At 46.3% G+C, this 16011-nt stretch overlaps 1 protein-coding gene across 4 annotated transcripts in view; it reads left to right on the top strand.

Moving 5' to 3' along the window:
- Positions 1–16011, top strand: part of SAMD10 (sterile alpha motif domain containing 10) — a 70917-nt gene that overhangs the window by 26854 nt on the left and 28052 nt on the right. For all 4 annotated transcript variants that reach the window (XM_087891003.1, XM_087891002.1, XM_087891004.1 and 1 more), the window contains exon 2: positions 9140–9324. In XM_087891003.1, the coding sequence (XP_087747129.1) occupies positions 9140–9324 (185 nt within the window). The remainder of the gene's footprint in view (positions 1–9139; positions 9325–16011) is intronic.

The raw sequence follows: 16011 nt of genomic DNA, 5'->3' as shown, positions 1-16011 counted from the left end.
GCTTCAGCTGGCAGGATTAGGGGTGGATCATAGGAAGTTGGGAAGTTGTGCCCTTCAGCCTAAATGCTTTTGGTCCCACCAGGCTGTGAGGCCATTTTGCAGACTGCATCTTGTCTCGTTTAGGAACTAGAAGCGTGGAAAAACAAAGCAAGCCAAGGTCTAATGTAGAAGGGATTCTGAGCAAGGAAAGCAAATGGTATCGCTCTGTTTTGCCTCCTCCTCCCCCCTCCTCTTTGTTTGTTTGCATTTGTTTGTATATGTGCAAATAATTCAAGGCTGTGAACATACACAATATTCTGTGCTCCTTCTATTTTCCCCACAACAACAACAACTGTGAGATGGCTTGGGATGAGAGAGAATGATTGGCTCAATTGTCTTTCGTGCCTAAGGCAGGACTAGAACTCACCATCTCCTGGTGATTGGCCCAAAGTCACCCAGCCAGCTTTCATGCCTAAAATGGGACTACAACTCACTGTCTCCTGGTGATTGGCCCAAGATTACCCAACCAGCTTTCATGCCTAAGGAAGAACTAGAACTCACTGTCTCCTGGTGATTGGCCCAAAGTCACCAGGCAGCTTTCATGCCTCAGGTGGGACTAGAACTCACCATCTCCTGGTGATTGGCCAAAAGTCACCAAGGCAGCTTTCATGCCTCAGGTGGGACTAGAACTCACCATCTCCTGGTGATTGGCCAAAAGTCACCAAGGCAGCTTTCATGCCTCAGGTGGGACTAGAACTCACCATCTCCTGGCGATTGGCCAAAAGTCACCCAGGCAGCTTTCATGCCTCAGATGGGACTACAACTCTCCATCTCCTGGCGATTGACCAAAAGTCACCCAGGCAGCTTTCATGCCTCAGGTAGGACTAGAATTCACCGTCTCCTGGTGATTGGCCCAAAGTCACCAGATAGCTTTCATGCCTCAGATGGGACTAGAACTCACCGTCTCCTGGTGATTGGCCCAAAGTCACCCAGGCAGCTTTCATGCCTCAGGTGGGACTAGAATTCACTGTCTCATGGCGATTGGCCCAAAGTCACCAGATAGCTTTCATGCCTCAGGTGGGACTAGAATTCACTGTCTCATGGCGATTGGCCCAAAGTCACCAGATAGCTTTCATGCCTCAGGTGGGACTAGAATTCACTGTCTCCTGGCGATTGGCGAAAAATCACCCAGGCAGCTTTCATGCTTCAGGTGGGACTAGAACTCACCGTCTCCTGGTGATTGGCCCAAAGTCACCAGGCACTTTTCATGCCTAAGGCAGGACTAGAACTCACCGTCTCCCAATGATTGATGCAAAGTCACCCATCTGGCTTTTGATGCCTAAGGCAGGACTAGAACTCATCCTCTCCCCGTTTCTCGCCTGTTGCCTTTAACCACTTAGACAACCTGACTCTATCAATACCTTTTTTTACCAGCTTTTTCACTACAGATTTGGGGAATTTGCGTCGGATGGTGCAGAGCAGGTTGAGGCTGCCGGCTTGCCATTTGAGCGGCTGCGTGTGTCTCTGGAAATCCCCACTTGACACGGGGTTAATAGGTCCTGAGAGGGGGAGGCGGTGGGCCGCTTTAGACGTCTGGCTCTTTGGAGAAGGAAGCTTGTTTTCTAGGAATTTTTTCATTTGCCCATTTGCATCCTTTCCCCTCGGAGGTTAATCAAAGCACGGTTGGGAGAGGAGAGATTATCGCAGCAGAACACAAAGGGAAAGAAAGCAGAGCGGGAGGGGGGGTTTCTATAGCCAGCATGGGACGGGGCGAAGAGAATTAATCCTTCTTTTAATCATAGGCTGGAACGGTTTCCTAGAAGGGGAGGGCAGGGGAAAGGGGCAAAAAGGAGAATCTGGAGAAAACTGGGTGAGCAAAACGCACAAAGCAGGGAAGAGAAAGACATGCAAAGCTGCAAATGGTGCCATGCACACCAATGTTGGCACTCTGCTGCTCATAGGCCCCCCCACCCCACCCCCCAATTTTTCCTTTCTCACACTCCATTGCAAGACTGCCCATCAGTCTGCATTTCAGTGAACCAACCAACCGATCAGTGACATCGCTAAGCTGAGCTAAACTCGATTCGTTTGAACCTTGTTCTATGGTTTTCCGGATGGCTTTAGGTGTTACAGGAAGGAAGGTGTCAGCACTCCAAACTACATTCGTTCCAGTGCTGACATAAGGAGGAGGAGAGGGGGCAGCTGGCAAGAGGACGCTTGACTTTTCACCTACTTATTTTCCCTGAAGATAATATCCCCTAGGAGATGGGATGGGAGGGGGGACATTCCTGGGAGCTGAAGTAGTAGATATGGGGAGAGTGATTTGGAAGATGGCCAATGAGACGCAGAGAATTGGGGAACGGAAAGGGAAGGTTTGGGATCGGGAAGTCAGTGTTGGCTATGATGAGTCGGGGACAGATTGTCGTGCTTAATAAATGAAAGATTTCATCAAAGACTATTTATTTGGAAATGCAATTTATTTGAGACGACACCGAAACCTGACAGAAGGAAGGAAGGAAGGAAGGAAGGAATAGCACTTAGACTTATATACTGCTTCACAGTGCTTTCCAGCGCTCTCTAAGCGGTTTACAGAGTCAACCTCTTGTCCCCAACAATCTGAGTCCTCATTTTAACGACCTTGGAAGGATAGAACGCTGAGTCAACCTTGAGCCAATCAGGTTTGAACTCATGGCAGTGGGCAGAGTTAGCCTGCAATGCTGCATTCTAATAGGAAGGAAGGAAGGAAGGAAGGAAGGAAGGAAGGAAGGAAGGAAGGAAAGAAGGAAGGAAGGAAATAGCAATAGCAATAGCACTTACACTTATATACCGCCTCACAGTGCTTTACAGCCCTCTCTAAGCGGTTTACAGAGTCAGCCTCTGGCCCCCAACAATCTGGGTCCTCATTTTAATGACCTCAGAAGGAGGGAAGGCTGAGTCAACCTTGAGCCTGGCGGGATTTGAACTGCCAAACTGCTGGCAGTCAGCAGAAGTAGCCTGCTATGTAGGAACCAACATATTGCGCAACCTCCCCCAAAATATACAGAGTTCTCGACTTATGACCGCAATTGAGCCAACATTTCTGTTGCTAAGTCAGACAGCTGTTAAGGCAATTTTGCTCCATTTTACCACCTTCCTTATCGCAGTTGTTAAGTCAATCACTGCCGTTGTTAATAACACGGTGGTTAAGTGGAACTGGCTTCCCCGTTGACTTTACTGGTCAGAAGGTCACCGTAGGTGATTAAATGACGCTGTAACCGTCATAGATACTAGTAGGAGTCAATTGTCAAGCATCTCAATTTTGATCCTGTGAACCACGGGGGATACTGTAATGGTCGCAAGTGTGGAAAACGGTTAGAAGTCACCTTTTTTCAGTGCTTTAACTTTGAGTAGTCACTAAATGAACTGTTGTAAGTCAAGGACTTCCTCTAGAGCAGGAGTGTCAAACTCAAGGCTGGATCCGCCCCACAGAGTGCTTAGATCTGGCCTGTGGGGCCGCCCTGGAAACAGTGAAGGACTGGCCCGCGGTGCCTCTGCCAGTGAAAATGGAGCTAGGGAGGGCTGTGTGCGGCCCTCCCCAGCTGCATTTTCACTGGCAGAGGGTTGCAGGAGGCCATTGCAGCCGAAAATGGAGCTACAGAGCCCGTTTTCGCTGGCAGAGCGCTCGGGCCACCACAGGCGCCCCCAATATGAATGATGTCGAGATGGCCACGCCCCCTGGCCACGCCCCCCTGCCCCCTGCCAAGGTCAAACACAACCCCAGTGTGGTCCTCAATGAAATAGAGTTTGACAGCCCTGCTCTAGAGGAATTAAGGAAAATGTAGGATTGGGCAATGTTTTGGGTTTTTTTGTTTTTGGAAGCAGGGTCTGGGAACCCTTGGGAATTCAAGCACTGCACCCGTTTGCAACTTATGAAAGCAGCCAGGTTTTCCTTCAGAATCACTGAACCCAGAAAAAAAGCTTCCACTATAACAGTGAGATCTCGGAAACGGTCACAGCTGCGTTCCCAAGTCACATATACTATCTCTGTGTATTTCTTTCTTTCTTTATTTATTGGTTCGATTTATATGCCGCCCTTCTCCGGAGACTCAGGGTGGTTTACAATGCGTTAAGCAATAGCCTTCATACTTTTGTATATACCTGCTTAGTAGGGCTTTCGGCCCCCCCAAGCGGTGTTCTTTTTTATACAAAGTCAGCTTATTGCCCCCACAATCCGGGTCCTCATTTTACCTACCTCGGAAGGATGGAAGGCTGAGTCAACCTTGAGCCTGGTGAGATTTGAACTCGCAGTAATTGCAGGCAGCTGGCAGCTAAGTGCTACTTTAACAGCACTTTAGTCCGCTGCTCCACCAAGGCAAGTATTTGCACTGCTGTGTGTCTGGATGCAGCTCTGCCATATCTAATCCTGTGTGGCCCTAGGAACCAGGGGAAACGGGTGGTGTAAATTCGTTCATTCGTTCATTTGTTTGTTTGTTCATTTGTTCATTCATTTGTTCATTCATTCATTGGATATCCTGCCTTGATTATTTTTACAAATAACTCATATATCCAACACACCTTCCTCCTCCTAGTTTCCCCACAACAAGAACAATCCTGTGAGGTGGGTTGGGCTGAGAGAGAGAGTGACTGGCCCAAAGTCACCCAGCTGGCCAGACTAGAACTCACAGTCTCCTGGTGATTGGTCCAAAATCATTTAACTTTCTTCCCCAAGGTAGGAGTAGAACCAGGTTTATAGTCTAATGCTTTAACCACTAGACCAAACTGGCTGTCTCTTGAATGCAACTGAAATTATTATTATTAGCACGAAGATAGAGAAGGGAAAACCCCAGCTTCTTCTCTAAATTTAAAATGTTGAATTAAAGACTTTTTTTTTCACTCTTGCCACGGTCGCAGAACTACAGAGAGCGCCCAAGAGCTCCTGCGATCTCAAGATGATGGATAGGCTTATTACTGCGAAACGCAGAGATAAAAAAATGTGTTTTTCATTGGGCTTTGTTAATCCAGATAGGTCGTATCTAGCCATCTATTTATATTTTTCTCGCCCGCTTTCAAAAAGACTGCCTTCGCATGAGAAGTCTCACAATGGCTCCTGCAGAAGGAATTTTATGGCCTGCGAAGACTCACAAAAAATGAATTGTGTTCCTGAATGCATTTATTCCAGAGCGGGGGAAACGAATTTTAAGTCGGGGCCCTGATCTATCTGTTCATTGCAATGATTCATTTTTGTTTGTCAGGATCGAGGACCAGATACAGTACTTTTTCAAGGAAGCAAACATTGGAAGCTCTTGTGAAGATGTTTCCCTTTTTTGACCTGTATTACAAAGGTCCTCCGTGTGAATCTTGACATTATAAAAGTCGTATTAGTGGAACTGGTTGAGTTAAGGATTTATTTATTTTATTTTACTTTATTTCAAATTTATATACCGCGCCTTCTCCCGAGGGACTCAGGGCGGTGTACAGCCAGATAAAAACATACAATACAAACATTAAAAACAATTAAAAGAATATATATGAATTTGCCCCAATTTAAAATGACAAACCAATTAAAAATATTTAAAAATATGTTAAGCCAGCCCGGCTTGCTGGAAAAAGAAAGTTTTAAGGGCACGGCAGAAGGTAACCCCCTAAGGACGTGGTGACTCAGTGGCTAAGATGCTGATCTTGTCGAACAAAAGGTCGGCAGTTCACCGGTTCGAATCCCTAGTGCCGCGAAACGGGGTGAGCTCCCGTTACTTGTCCCAGTTTCTGCCAACCTAGCAGTTCGAAAGCGCGTAAAAAATGTGAGTAGAAAAATAGGCACCACCTTTGGTGGGAAGGTAACAGCGTTCCGTGCACCTTTGGTGTTTAGTCATGCCGGCCACATGACCACAGAGACGCCTTCGGACAGCGCTGGCTCTTTGACTTTGAAACGGAGATGAGCACCGCCCCCTAGAGTCGGGAACAATTAGCACATATATGCAAGGGGAACCTTTACCTTTACCTTTTAACCCCCTAGGAATGCTTTTTTAAAAAAAACTGGTACATTTCTGATAGAGCTTTGAAGATCTACAAGATGTTGACTTCTGGCCCTCAAAAGATCTCTGATCCTGAGCATAAGATTGGCATGATTGAATACTTCCAAACTTGCATTTCCATGGAGAATCCATGGTTACCTGGGACACTGGATCAAGGAACTGGTTAGTGAAAAACCATGAGTGTAGCATCCTGAGGCAAGGAATCCTGTAGCTTAAGCTCAGCTAGTGGGTCATCACTGCAGAAAATGGAGCTAGCGTACCAGTGTAGGGTATCTAATCTTTGTTAGATCCGAAGTTTCTAATTAAACAACCTACGAGGTCCCGGGATCTCTCTCATTGAACGAAGTTCTGATTTTTAAGCATGAAAGAACAAACAGAATTCCATTAGAATAGAAAGCAGAGAGAGAGAGAGAGAAAAATACATACAGGGTGGGCTTCAAAAATTTTAGCCAGGGGTTCTCTGCCTGGTTGCTGGGTGGGCGTGGCCATGGTGGGCATGGCCTAGTCGGCCTCCTGCACCATGGTGGATGGGGGGCGTTTTTGCCCTCCCCGGACTCCGGGGGCTTTCTTTGAGCCTCTGGGAGGGTGAAAACGGCCTCCCCAGGCTCTGGAGGCCCTCTGGAGGCCAGAAATAGGCCTGTTTCTGGCCTTCCTGAACTTCTGGTAGGCCCGTTTTTCGCCCTCCCTGAGCTTCCATGCGTGCCCTGCACTTACCTGCATCCAAAACGGGCCACGTGGGGCCTCCTGGGAGGGGCGGGGTGGGAGGGGCCAGCCAGGAGAGGATTTGGAGGTTCTCCGAACTGCACAGAATTTTAGCTAGAGGTTCTCCCGAACCCCTGCGAACCCCCAGCAGCCCACTCCTGGATAGACAGAGATAGAGATAGAGATAGCGATAGAGATAGAGATAGAGGTGTAGCGGTGAAGGCATCAGGGTAGAAAATGGGAAACAGTGAGTTCTAGTTCTGCCTTAGGCAGGAAAGCTAACTTGGCTACTTTGAGCCAGTTCCTCTCTCCCTCTCTCTCTCTCAGCCTATCTTACCTCACAGGGTTGTTGTGGGGAAAATAGGAGGAAGGAGGAGTAATAGGTATGTTCACTCTCTTGAGTTACATTTAAAGTAATAAGAACGGGATAAAAACCTAATAATGGTATGATATATGATATAAGATAGATAGATAGATAGATAGATAGATAGATAGATAGATAGATAGATAGATAGATGATAATACATGATATATGATATGATACAGAATCCCAAAGTTAATGATAGCAGAATCCCGAAGTCACCCAGACAGCTTTCATGCCTAAGGTGGGAGACTAGAATTCACCGTCTCCTGGTGATTGGCCCAAAGTCACCTATCCAGCTTTCATGCCTAAGGCAGGACTAGAACTCACCATCTCCTGGTTTTTGAGGCCACTAAGTAAGCTGCTTGTGCATTGCAAGCTAAGCGAACGCCATTTCTGATTTGTTGACCTGGGTTTAGAATCCGGAGTGTTGTGTGAACGTAGACAAGAGGGAACGATCCTTTTGGTGCAGCCGATAAATAAACAGATGTTCCTTTTTGTGGGCTCCAGTTCCCCAGCTGTGTATATTCAGCTGCCCCGGGCAGACAGGCTTCTGCATCATTCAAGCCCAGTGAACAAGCGATACAGATTTATTTGAAAGGAGAGGCCCAGCACTGCCAAAATACGGCATAAATCTCACACATCGGGGTGAATAATTTGTCAGCATCTGGCACAGACGGCCGGCTGTTCAGCCTATCTCGAAATTGCCAGAAGGCCTGAGCGCCTGGCCATCTCTGGCCCTTGGATTTAATTGCTCTGAAGTGAGTAAATCTTCTCCGTGACACTGGCCGCTTTGTTGGGTTCTCTGCCGAAACAAAAGAAAGAAGTGTGTGTTTGTGTGTGTGTGTGTTTGTGTGTCTCTGGGTCCTTGAAAAAGAAGAGGACCCTGAAACCTGACATCGGGTTACTTTAAGTCTGAAGCAAAAAAAATAAAATAAAAATTGCCTATGTTGTGTTATTGATCGCACAGAGGGAGTTTCTGTCTTAGACATTTTTTCCCGTCAGCGTCTAAAACCGGCAGGCGTCCTTGCCAAGCTTCTGCCATTCATCGGTGACCTTTCGGGGTCTCCAAAGTGAGTGGTGAAAGCAAACAGGGTTCAGACCTCAAAAGGGGAGAGAAGCCCCATTGGGTCTCTGAGTGGACAACACTTAACCAGGTGTATTATTATCCTTTACGTATTAATTAGGGTTTGATCCCACTTTTATTATTAACTCGAGGTGGTGAACATTCGTAATAGTCCTTCCTTTTCCTCTTTTCCTCCAAACAACAATCCTGTGAGGTGGGTTGGGCTGAGAGGGAGGGATTGGGCCAAAGTCTCCCAGCCAGCTTTCATGCCTAAGGCAGGACTAGAACTCACCGTCTCCTGGTGATTGGCACAAAGTCACCCAGCCGGCTTTCATGCCTAAAATGAGACTAGAACTCACTGTCTCCTGGTGGTTGGCACAAAATCACCCAGCCGGCTTTCATGCCTCAGGCAGAACTAGAACTCACTGTCTCCTGGTGGTTGGCCCAAAGTCACCAAGCCAGCTTTCATGCCTCAGGCAGAACTAGAATTTACTGTCTCCTGATGGTTGGCTCAAACTCACCCAGCCGGCTTTCATGCCTAAAATGAGACTAGAACTCACTGTCTCCTGGTGGTTGGCTCAAAGTCACCCAGCCGGCTTTCATGCCTCAGGCAGAACTAGAACTCACTGTCTCCTGGTGGTTGGCCCAAAGTCACCAAGCCAGCTTTCATGCCTAAGGTAGAATTATTGTCATTGTCTCCTGGTGATTGGCTCAAAGGCACCGAGCCGCATGCCTAAGGCAGAACTAGAACTCACTGTCTCCTGGTGATTGGCCCAAAGTCACTGAGCCACATGCCTAAGGCAGAACTAGAACTCACCGTCTCCTGGTGATTGGTTCAAAGTCACTGAGCCAGCTTTCATGCCTAAAATGAGACTAGAATTCACCATCTCCTGGATTCTACTCCAGCACCTTAAACCCGACACCCAATAAAATATTTGGGTTTTTTTTTCCTATGCAATGTGAGGAGCGACCAGTACCTAGAAGCTGAGCATTTAAGTTTGCATTTTCTCTGCTCCACAGTGGCTGCTACTCACTTTGGCTTCTGCCCGAACCTTTTGGAGCACACCGTATCGGCCGAGAATCTCAGTTACCGCCTGCAGAGGAATTCAGGCGGCAATCTCACCTGGCACGACGGGCGAAGCCAAAGGACAGCCGGAGGGAGACCCGTCAAGCTTCTTCAGCAACCGGGGACTGAGAACTCCCAGGTAGGATGATACCAGGCATCTCTCGATAATTTTTTTTTTTTAATTTGATTTATATGCCGCCCTTCTCCGGAGACTCAGGGCGGCTTAAAATGCGTTAAGCAATAGCCTTCATTCTTTTGTATATTTATACAAAGTCAGCTTATTGCCCCCACATAAACAAATAAATAAATAAAGGACAGCAGTGAAAGCTATGGAGCTGCTGATGTTGTAAGGCCTGGAAACGTCGGAGGCACCTGGCGGTGTGACTTTTACGGCAACAATCTTTTCAGGATCGATTTTTGTGCAAGTCTACTAACCAGGCCACATGATGCCATAGACCAGGGGTCTCCAACCTTGGCAACTTGAAGACTTGTGGACTTCAACTCCCCGAATTTAAAAGCCTCTGACGATCCCAGCTGAGTTGCCTGATCGCCAGAGCCTTTTAAAAGCATTTTTTACAACCTCTTCGGCCAAAGAGGTTGTAGAAAAAACGCTTTTAAAAGTAAAAAAAGAAAAAAAGTTGGTCACGCCCACCCAGTCACATTACCCCCCCACCAAGCCACGCCCACAGAACCGGTAGTAACAAATTTTACATTTCGCCACTGCCGGGGTGGGTGTGGCCAGCTCGATGTCACTTGTGTCGGGGGCGCCTGTGACGGCCTGAGCGCTCTGCCAACGAAAACAGAGAGTCACGCGTGGCCCACTTGAGCTCTGTTTTCACTGGCAGGGGGCTACAAGAGGCCGTCGCAGCCAAAAACAGAGGTCAGGAGGGCCGCGTGTCCTTCGCTGTTTCCAAGGGGCGCCCTGCAGGCAAGATCTAAACACCGCTGCGGGCCGGAATCGGTCCACAGGCCTTGATTTTGATACCCCTTGTGTAGATTATTATTTATTTTATTTCATTTTATTATTCATATTTCTATGCCGCCCACTCTCCAAGGACTCTGGGCAGCTAACCTCAAAGACAGTATACTAAATAGCATATTGCCCCCAACAATCCGGGTCCTCATTTTACCCACCTCGGAAGGATGGAAGGCTGAGTCAACCTTGAGCCGGTGAGATTTGATCTGCTGATCTGCTGAACTAGCAGTCAGCTGAAGTAGCTGCAGTACTGCACCCTAACCACTGCGCCACCTCTCTGAACAGTTTTACAGAGTCAGCCTCTTGCCCCCAACAATCTAGCTCCTCATTTTACCAACCTCGGAAGGATGGAAGGCCGAGTCAACCTTGAGCCGGTCAGGATCGAACTGCTGGCAGTCGGCAGAGTCAGCCTGCAATACTGCATTTTAACCACTGCGCCACCGTAATATTACACCCAGCGAAACACCTAAATTTTGATCGTATAACTGTAGGGATGCTCTAACAGTTGTAAGTGCAAGGATTGGTTGTAAGACTTTTTTTTACAGCATGGTTGTTACTCCAACGCTAAACAAATGATTGTAAGTCAAGGACTGCCTGTAATAGCCTAGCGCAGAGTTCCCCAGTGTTTTCATCTTTGCAGACTGGCAACTTGGAGGGCAGGGATGGTTCCGTGTGAGCGGTGGGCAAACTCCATTTGTGCAACTGGCGGGCCTCGTGTAATGGCCACTTGTGCAAATGGAGCACATGCCATGCGCATGTGCTCACCCACTGTTCACGCAAGTCTGTATGCTCGCCCGCCACTTCCATGGCCCAGTTCCAAATGGCTCAAGGCCCAGCCCTGGAGATGGTTGGGGACCCCTGGGGTAGCCAACATGGCTGGCTGGGGCCTTCTGGGATTTGAAGCCCACACCTCTTAAAGCAGGGCTCTCCAAACTTGGCAACTTTAAGACTTGTGGACTTCAACTCCCAGAATTCCTCAGCTAGCAAAGCTTCTGGGAGTTGAAGTCCACAAGTCTTAAAGTTGCCAAGTTTGGAGACCCCTGTCTTAAAGGCACCAAGTTTGAGAAACACTGACTTTGAAAATTGTGTCCGAGTGCCAGTTTTTACTGTCTCCATTCATAGGTTCATATTAATGCCAACATAGGCTGGTTTGAAATAAATAGGGAGAGAAGAGAAACGAATTCAGACATTTTGCCAATTTGCAAAAAAACCCCAAAAAACATATCTGTCTCTAGGAAATTGCTAGTGAATTGCTGGCTACTTATAACTTGGTGACAAAGGAATTCTGGATAATGCCATTTTCTGCGGGCTCAGCATTTTTCAGGAAAAGATGCTGTCACTCTTGGGCACAGATTGTTTAAATCAGTTTCCAATTTGCCTTTGGAAATAAATCCTGAACGCTGTCCGTGCAAACTTCATTTTCCTCCAGTTTTACTTATCAGGATTAGTTAGATCCAGCCTGCCGTGAATGGCCAAGATTTAAAGGGAAAAGTTATCAGCAGACAAAGGAGAAAAAAAAAAGAATGATTTAATAGTATAGGATGGAGAATAATGGATTAAGTTAGTCCTTGTTTAGTAACCACAATTGGGACCAGCTACATTAAGCGAAGCCATCACTAAGTGAGATCGCATCTGTGCTTCTGATCTTACCTTCAGCTTTCCTTTGCTTTGCAAATCTGCAAAAATCATAAGTGCAAGGATTGGTCATAAAATTACTTTTCCAGCACCATCGTAACTGAACAGCCGGGAAAGGCGGCCGTCGCTAAATGAGGACTACCGGTAAAGATACCAAAAATCAGATTCCAAATAATAGTTAAGAATAAATCTCTTAACAACCTCAAAATGAGGCAAACAGCAACCGTAACGACGCATGTACGCTCGCTTGTAAAAATGTTGAATTAGTTAAAATTGTCTTTCTTTTAAGAGATGCCGTTCTGAGGTTGGGAGATTAACTCATGGGGCCTAGGACAGTGATGGCTAACCTTTTTGCCATCGCATGCCAGGAGAGAGAGGTGCGGGGGAGGCTCGCATGTGCGTGTGCCCACACCGATAATTCTATGTGCCCTGCCCTGCGCATTCAAAATCCCCATTCCCTCCCCACTCCTGGGGGAAGGATACTGCAAAATCCCCATTCCCTCCCCACTCCTGGGGAAGGATACTGCAAAATCCCCATTCCCTCCCCACTCCTAGGGGAAGGATACTGCAAAATCCCCATTCCCTCCCCACTCCTGGGGAAGGATATTGCAAAATCCCCATTCCCTCCCCACTCCTGGGGAAAGGATACTGCAAAATCCCCATTCCCTCCCCACTCCTGGGGGAAGGAGACTGCAAAATCCCCATTCCCTCCCCACTCCAGGGGAAGGATACTGCAAAATCCCCATTCCCTCCCCACTCCAGGGAAGGATATTGCAAAATCCCCATTCCCTCCCCACTCCTGGGGGAAGGATACTGCAAAATCCCCATTCCCTCCCCACTCCAGGGGAAGGATATTGCAAATCCCCATTCCCTCCCCACTCTTGGGGGAAGGATACTGCAAAATCCCCATTCCCTCCCCACTCCTGGGGGAAGGATATTGCAAAATCTCCATTCCCACCCCACTCTGGGATGGGAATGGAGGTGGCATTTGCCAGTTCTCCGAACTGCTCAAAATGTGCGCTACCGGTTCTCCGAACTGCTGAAAATTTCCCCTACCGGTTCTCCAGAACCAGTCAGAACCTGCTGGATTTCACCCCTGCTCTGATGTTCAGCTACTGCGTCGCCCCCATGCCAGAAGCCACTTTCCCTTGCGCCTGAAGCTGTGTCCCAGCGCCATTCGAATGCTGCACCTCCCCCATAGCCCCACAGCCCCTGCGATAGCCTATCGACCCATCACACGCTGGCAGGCACAAGAGTACCCCTTGAGTATGCACATGAAAGCGGCTGAGAGTGAATAGCCACAGTTAATATACTGACACACTGAGCTTTGGTAGTCTTTTACTTTTTAGAAAAAAAAATAAAGCAAAGTCCAATAACAATCCAAGTCATACACAGATAAGGCGATAGTTAAAATATCAATTCAGGGATATTCCAAGTACAAAGTCTTCTTACCAGTTGTTGTCATTACACAATAAAACAGTTCTTCTTGAGTTTCAAACAGGAACAAGTTCAGTATTAAATCATTCAATAAATAGTAGAAAGCAACAAGTAGCAATGATCAAACAGTGATCATGCAGAGAGAACAGGTAGAGAGCAACAGCAAATAAGGAGATAAAATGGTGTAGTGTCCACAAGCCATGATTCAGGCTTCCCCTTAAGTACATTGGCTACAGAGCTTAGCCAATCAGGATACAGGATGATGCAATACAGTCTTAAAGCAATATAATACCTTTTGACAAATATGTATTGATAGTTTATATATTGCCTGACCAACTAGTTAGACAACAGCCATTTCCTAACAGTAGGTTTCTTTTGTCTGTATCCGCAGCATTTGGAATCTGTTACATTTTGAAAACTGATGGACATTTTGGAAATGGGCATTAACAGGCTGGGCTATCAACATAACATTTTTAAATTGAGTTTTAAATTTCTGGGGTTTTAAAAATTTAGCCGAATTTATTTAATAATTTTAAACTATTTTAACTGATGTTGTTTTGTGTTTTTAATAGGCTGTACACCGCCCTGAGTCCTTCGGGAGAAGGGCGGTATAGAAATAAAATAATAATAATAATAATAATAATAATAATAATAATAATAATAATTATTATTATTATTATTATTATTATTATTATTATTATTATTATTATTATTATTAATTAAAGGCAATGAGCACACTGGTCGGCACCCATCGCCAGCAGTGGGCTGTTGATATGTGTTTTCTGTCAACATTTGAATTGGAGGTGGTTGTTGAAGGAGACTTTAGAGCAAACTTGGCAACTTCAATAAGTGTGGACGTCAACTCCCAGAATCCCCCATAGCAGGGGTGGCCAACAATGGCATCTTTACAACTTGTGGACTTCAACTCCCAGAATTCCTGAGCCAGTCATGCTGAGCCAGCCATGCCAGCTCAGGAATTCTGGGAGTTGAAGTCCACAGGTCCTAAAGGGGCGATAATTTCCCGCCCCGGCTATATAGGAAGCCCATACTGTTTTAGTTGCCTTTTTATAGCATAATTACTCCGGTCTCCTTGCTAAAATTATGACTATAATGAAGTTTGAAGCTGTGTTGTTATCTCCGTTTCATGTAAATCTGCTTTTTGTTTTGTTAATTGGTTTAACACAGGAAAAATGCATTTGAAAAAAAAAAAAACACCCACAAAGCAATAACTATCCTAAGGCTCATTGCAGCTTCACAGCGACAACAAAAACAAAATCCGCAACAGCCATGAATGAGAAGGTGACTTAAAGGCTTGCAATTCACTTGAGTTACAACATTTTGCATAATGACATTGTCACTCGCGTGTCATCCGTTTTCCTCCCTTCTCTACGCCACTGCAGCTATGCAGAACTTTTGAAGAAATGTCTTCCAACAGGAACTATTGCTTAGCGCATTGTAAGCCGCCCTGAGTCTCCGGAGAAGGGCGGCATATAAATCAAATTAAAAAAAAAAAAACTAGTTTGGCATTTGTTGGCAATGCTTTAAGCTGGGCCCCTGCCAAACTTAATGTCTTCCAAGTCTGTGAAATTGGTTGTACTCAACTCACTTAGCCTACAGGGAGTCCTCAACTTACGACCACCCATTTAGCGAATGTTCGGTTACAACGGCAGTTACTACTTTCTCTTACAATCGTTGCAGCATCCTCATCAGTCTTAGTGACCGTCTATAAAACAAAGGGAAAATATAAGGAAGGGAAGGGAAGGGAAGAAGGAAAGGGAGGGAGGGAGGGAGGGAGGGAGGAAGGAAGGAAGGAAGGAAGGAAGGAAGGAAGGAAGGGAAGAAAGGAAGGAAGGAAGAAGGAAAGGAAGGAAGGAAAGGAAGGAAGGAAGAAGGAAAGGAAGGAAGGAAGGAAGAAGGAAAGGAAGGAAGGAAGGAAGAAGGAAAGGAAGGAAGGAAAGGAAGGAAGGAAGAAGGAAAGGAAGGAATGAAGGAAGGAAGGAAAGGAAGGAAGGAAGGAAGAAGGAAAGGAAGGAAGGAAGGAAGAAGGAAAGGAAGGAAGGAAAGGAAGGAAGGAAGAAGGAAAGGAAGGAAGGAAGGAAGGAAGGAAAGAAGCAAGGAAGGAAGGAAGGAAAGAAGGAAAGGAAGGAAAGAAGGAAGGAAGGAAAGAAAGAAGGAAAGGAAGAAAGGAAGAAGGAAGGAAAAGAAGGAAGGAAGGAAGGAAGGAAGGAAGGAAGGAAGGAAGGAAAGGAAGGAAGGAAGGTAGGTCATAAGCACAGTCCTGGTTCCACTTAGTGACTGCTTTGTTTAACAATTTTGTAGCCGGTCCTAATTGTATTTAGTCTGGGATCTCCCCATAAGGAGTCAAAAAACATGTCAAAATGGTCTTTGCAATCAAACAACGGAGGCTCTGCTCCCTTTGTCCTTGCAATGTGTGTATAAACAAGGCGAGAGCTTCATTTGTGTGACTGGGGCAAGGTTTTTTGTCTTCACCTGTACAGATGCTGATGGATTTTGCTTTCCTTTTTCCTTAGCTCCAATCTCTTTTACATTTTTTTCCTTATTGCTTACTCCGGATAATAAGCATCCAGTTTTGGTCACCATAATACAAGAAAAACGTTGAGACTCTAGAAAGAGCATGGAGAAGAGCAAGGAAGATAATTAAAGGACTATGGGCTAAAACTTAGCCTTATTATCCTGGGAATGTGTTACACACTACCCACTTAACCTGAATCAACCCACTTTCTAGTTTTGTACAATTTGTCAAACCAGAAACTGATA

Source organism: Pantherophis guttatus, chromosome 3 (genome assembly GCF_059756535.1).
Source record: "Pantherophis guttatus breed Tessera chromosome 3, ASM5975653v1, whole genome shotgun sequence".
In the NCBI taxonomy this organism is placed as follows: domain Eukaryota; kingdom Metazoa; phylum Chordata; class Lepidosauria; order Squamata; family Colubridae; genus Pantherophis; species Pantherophis guttatus.
The sequence above is the reverse complement of the archived record's forward strand: the minus strand, read 5'-3'. Positions and strand labels throughout refer to the sequence as shown.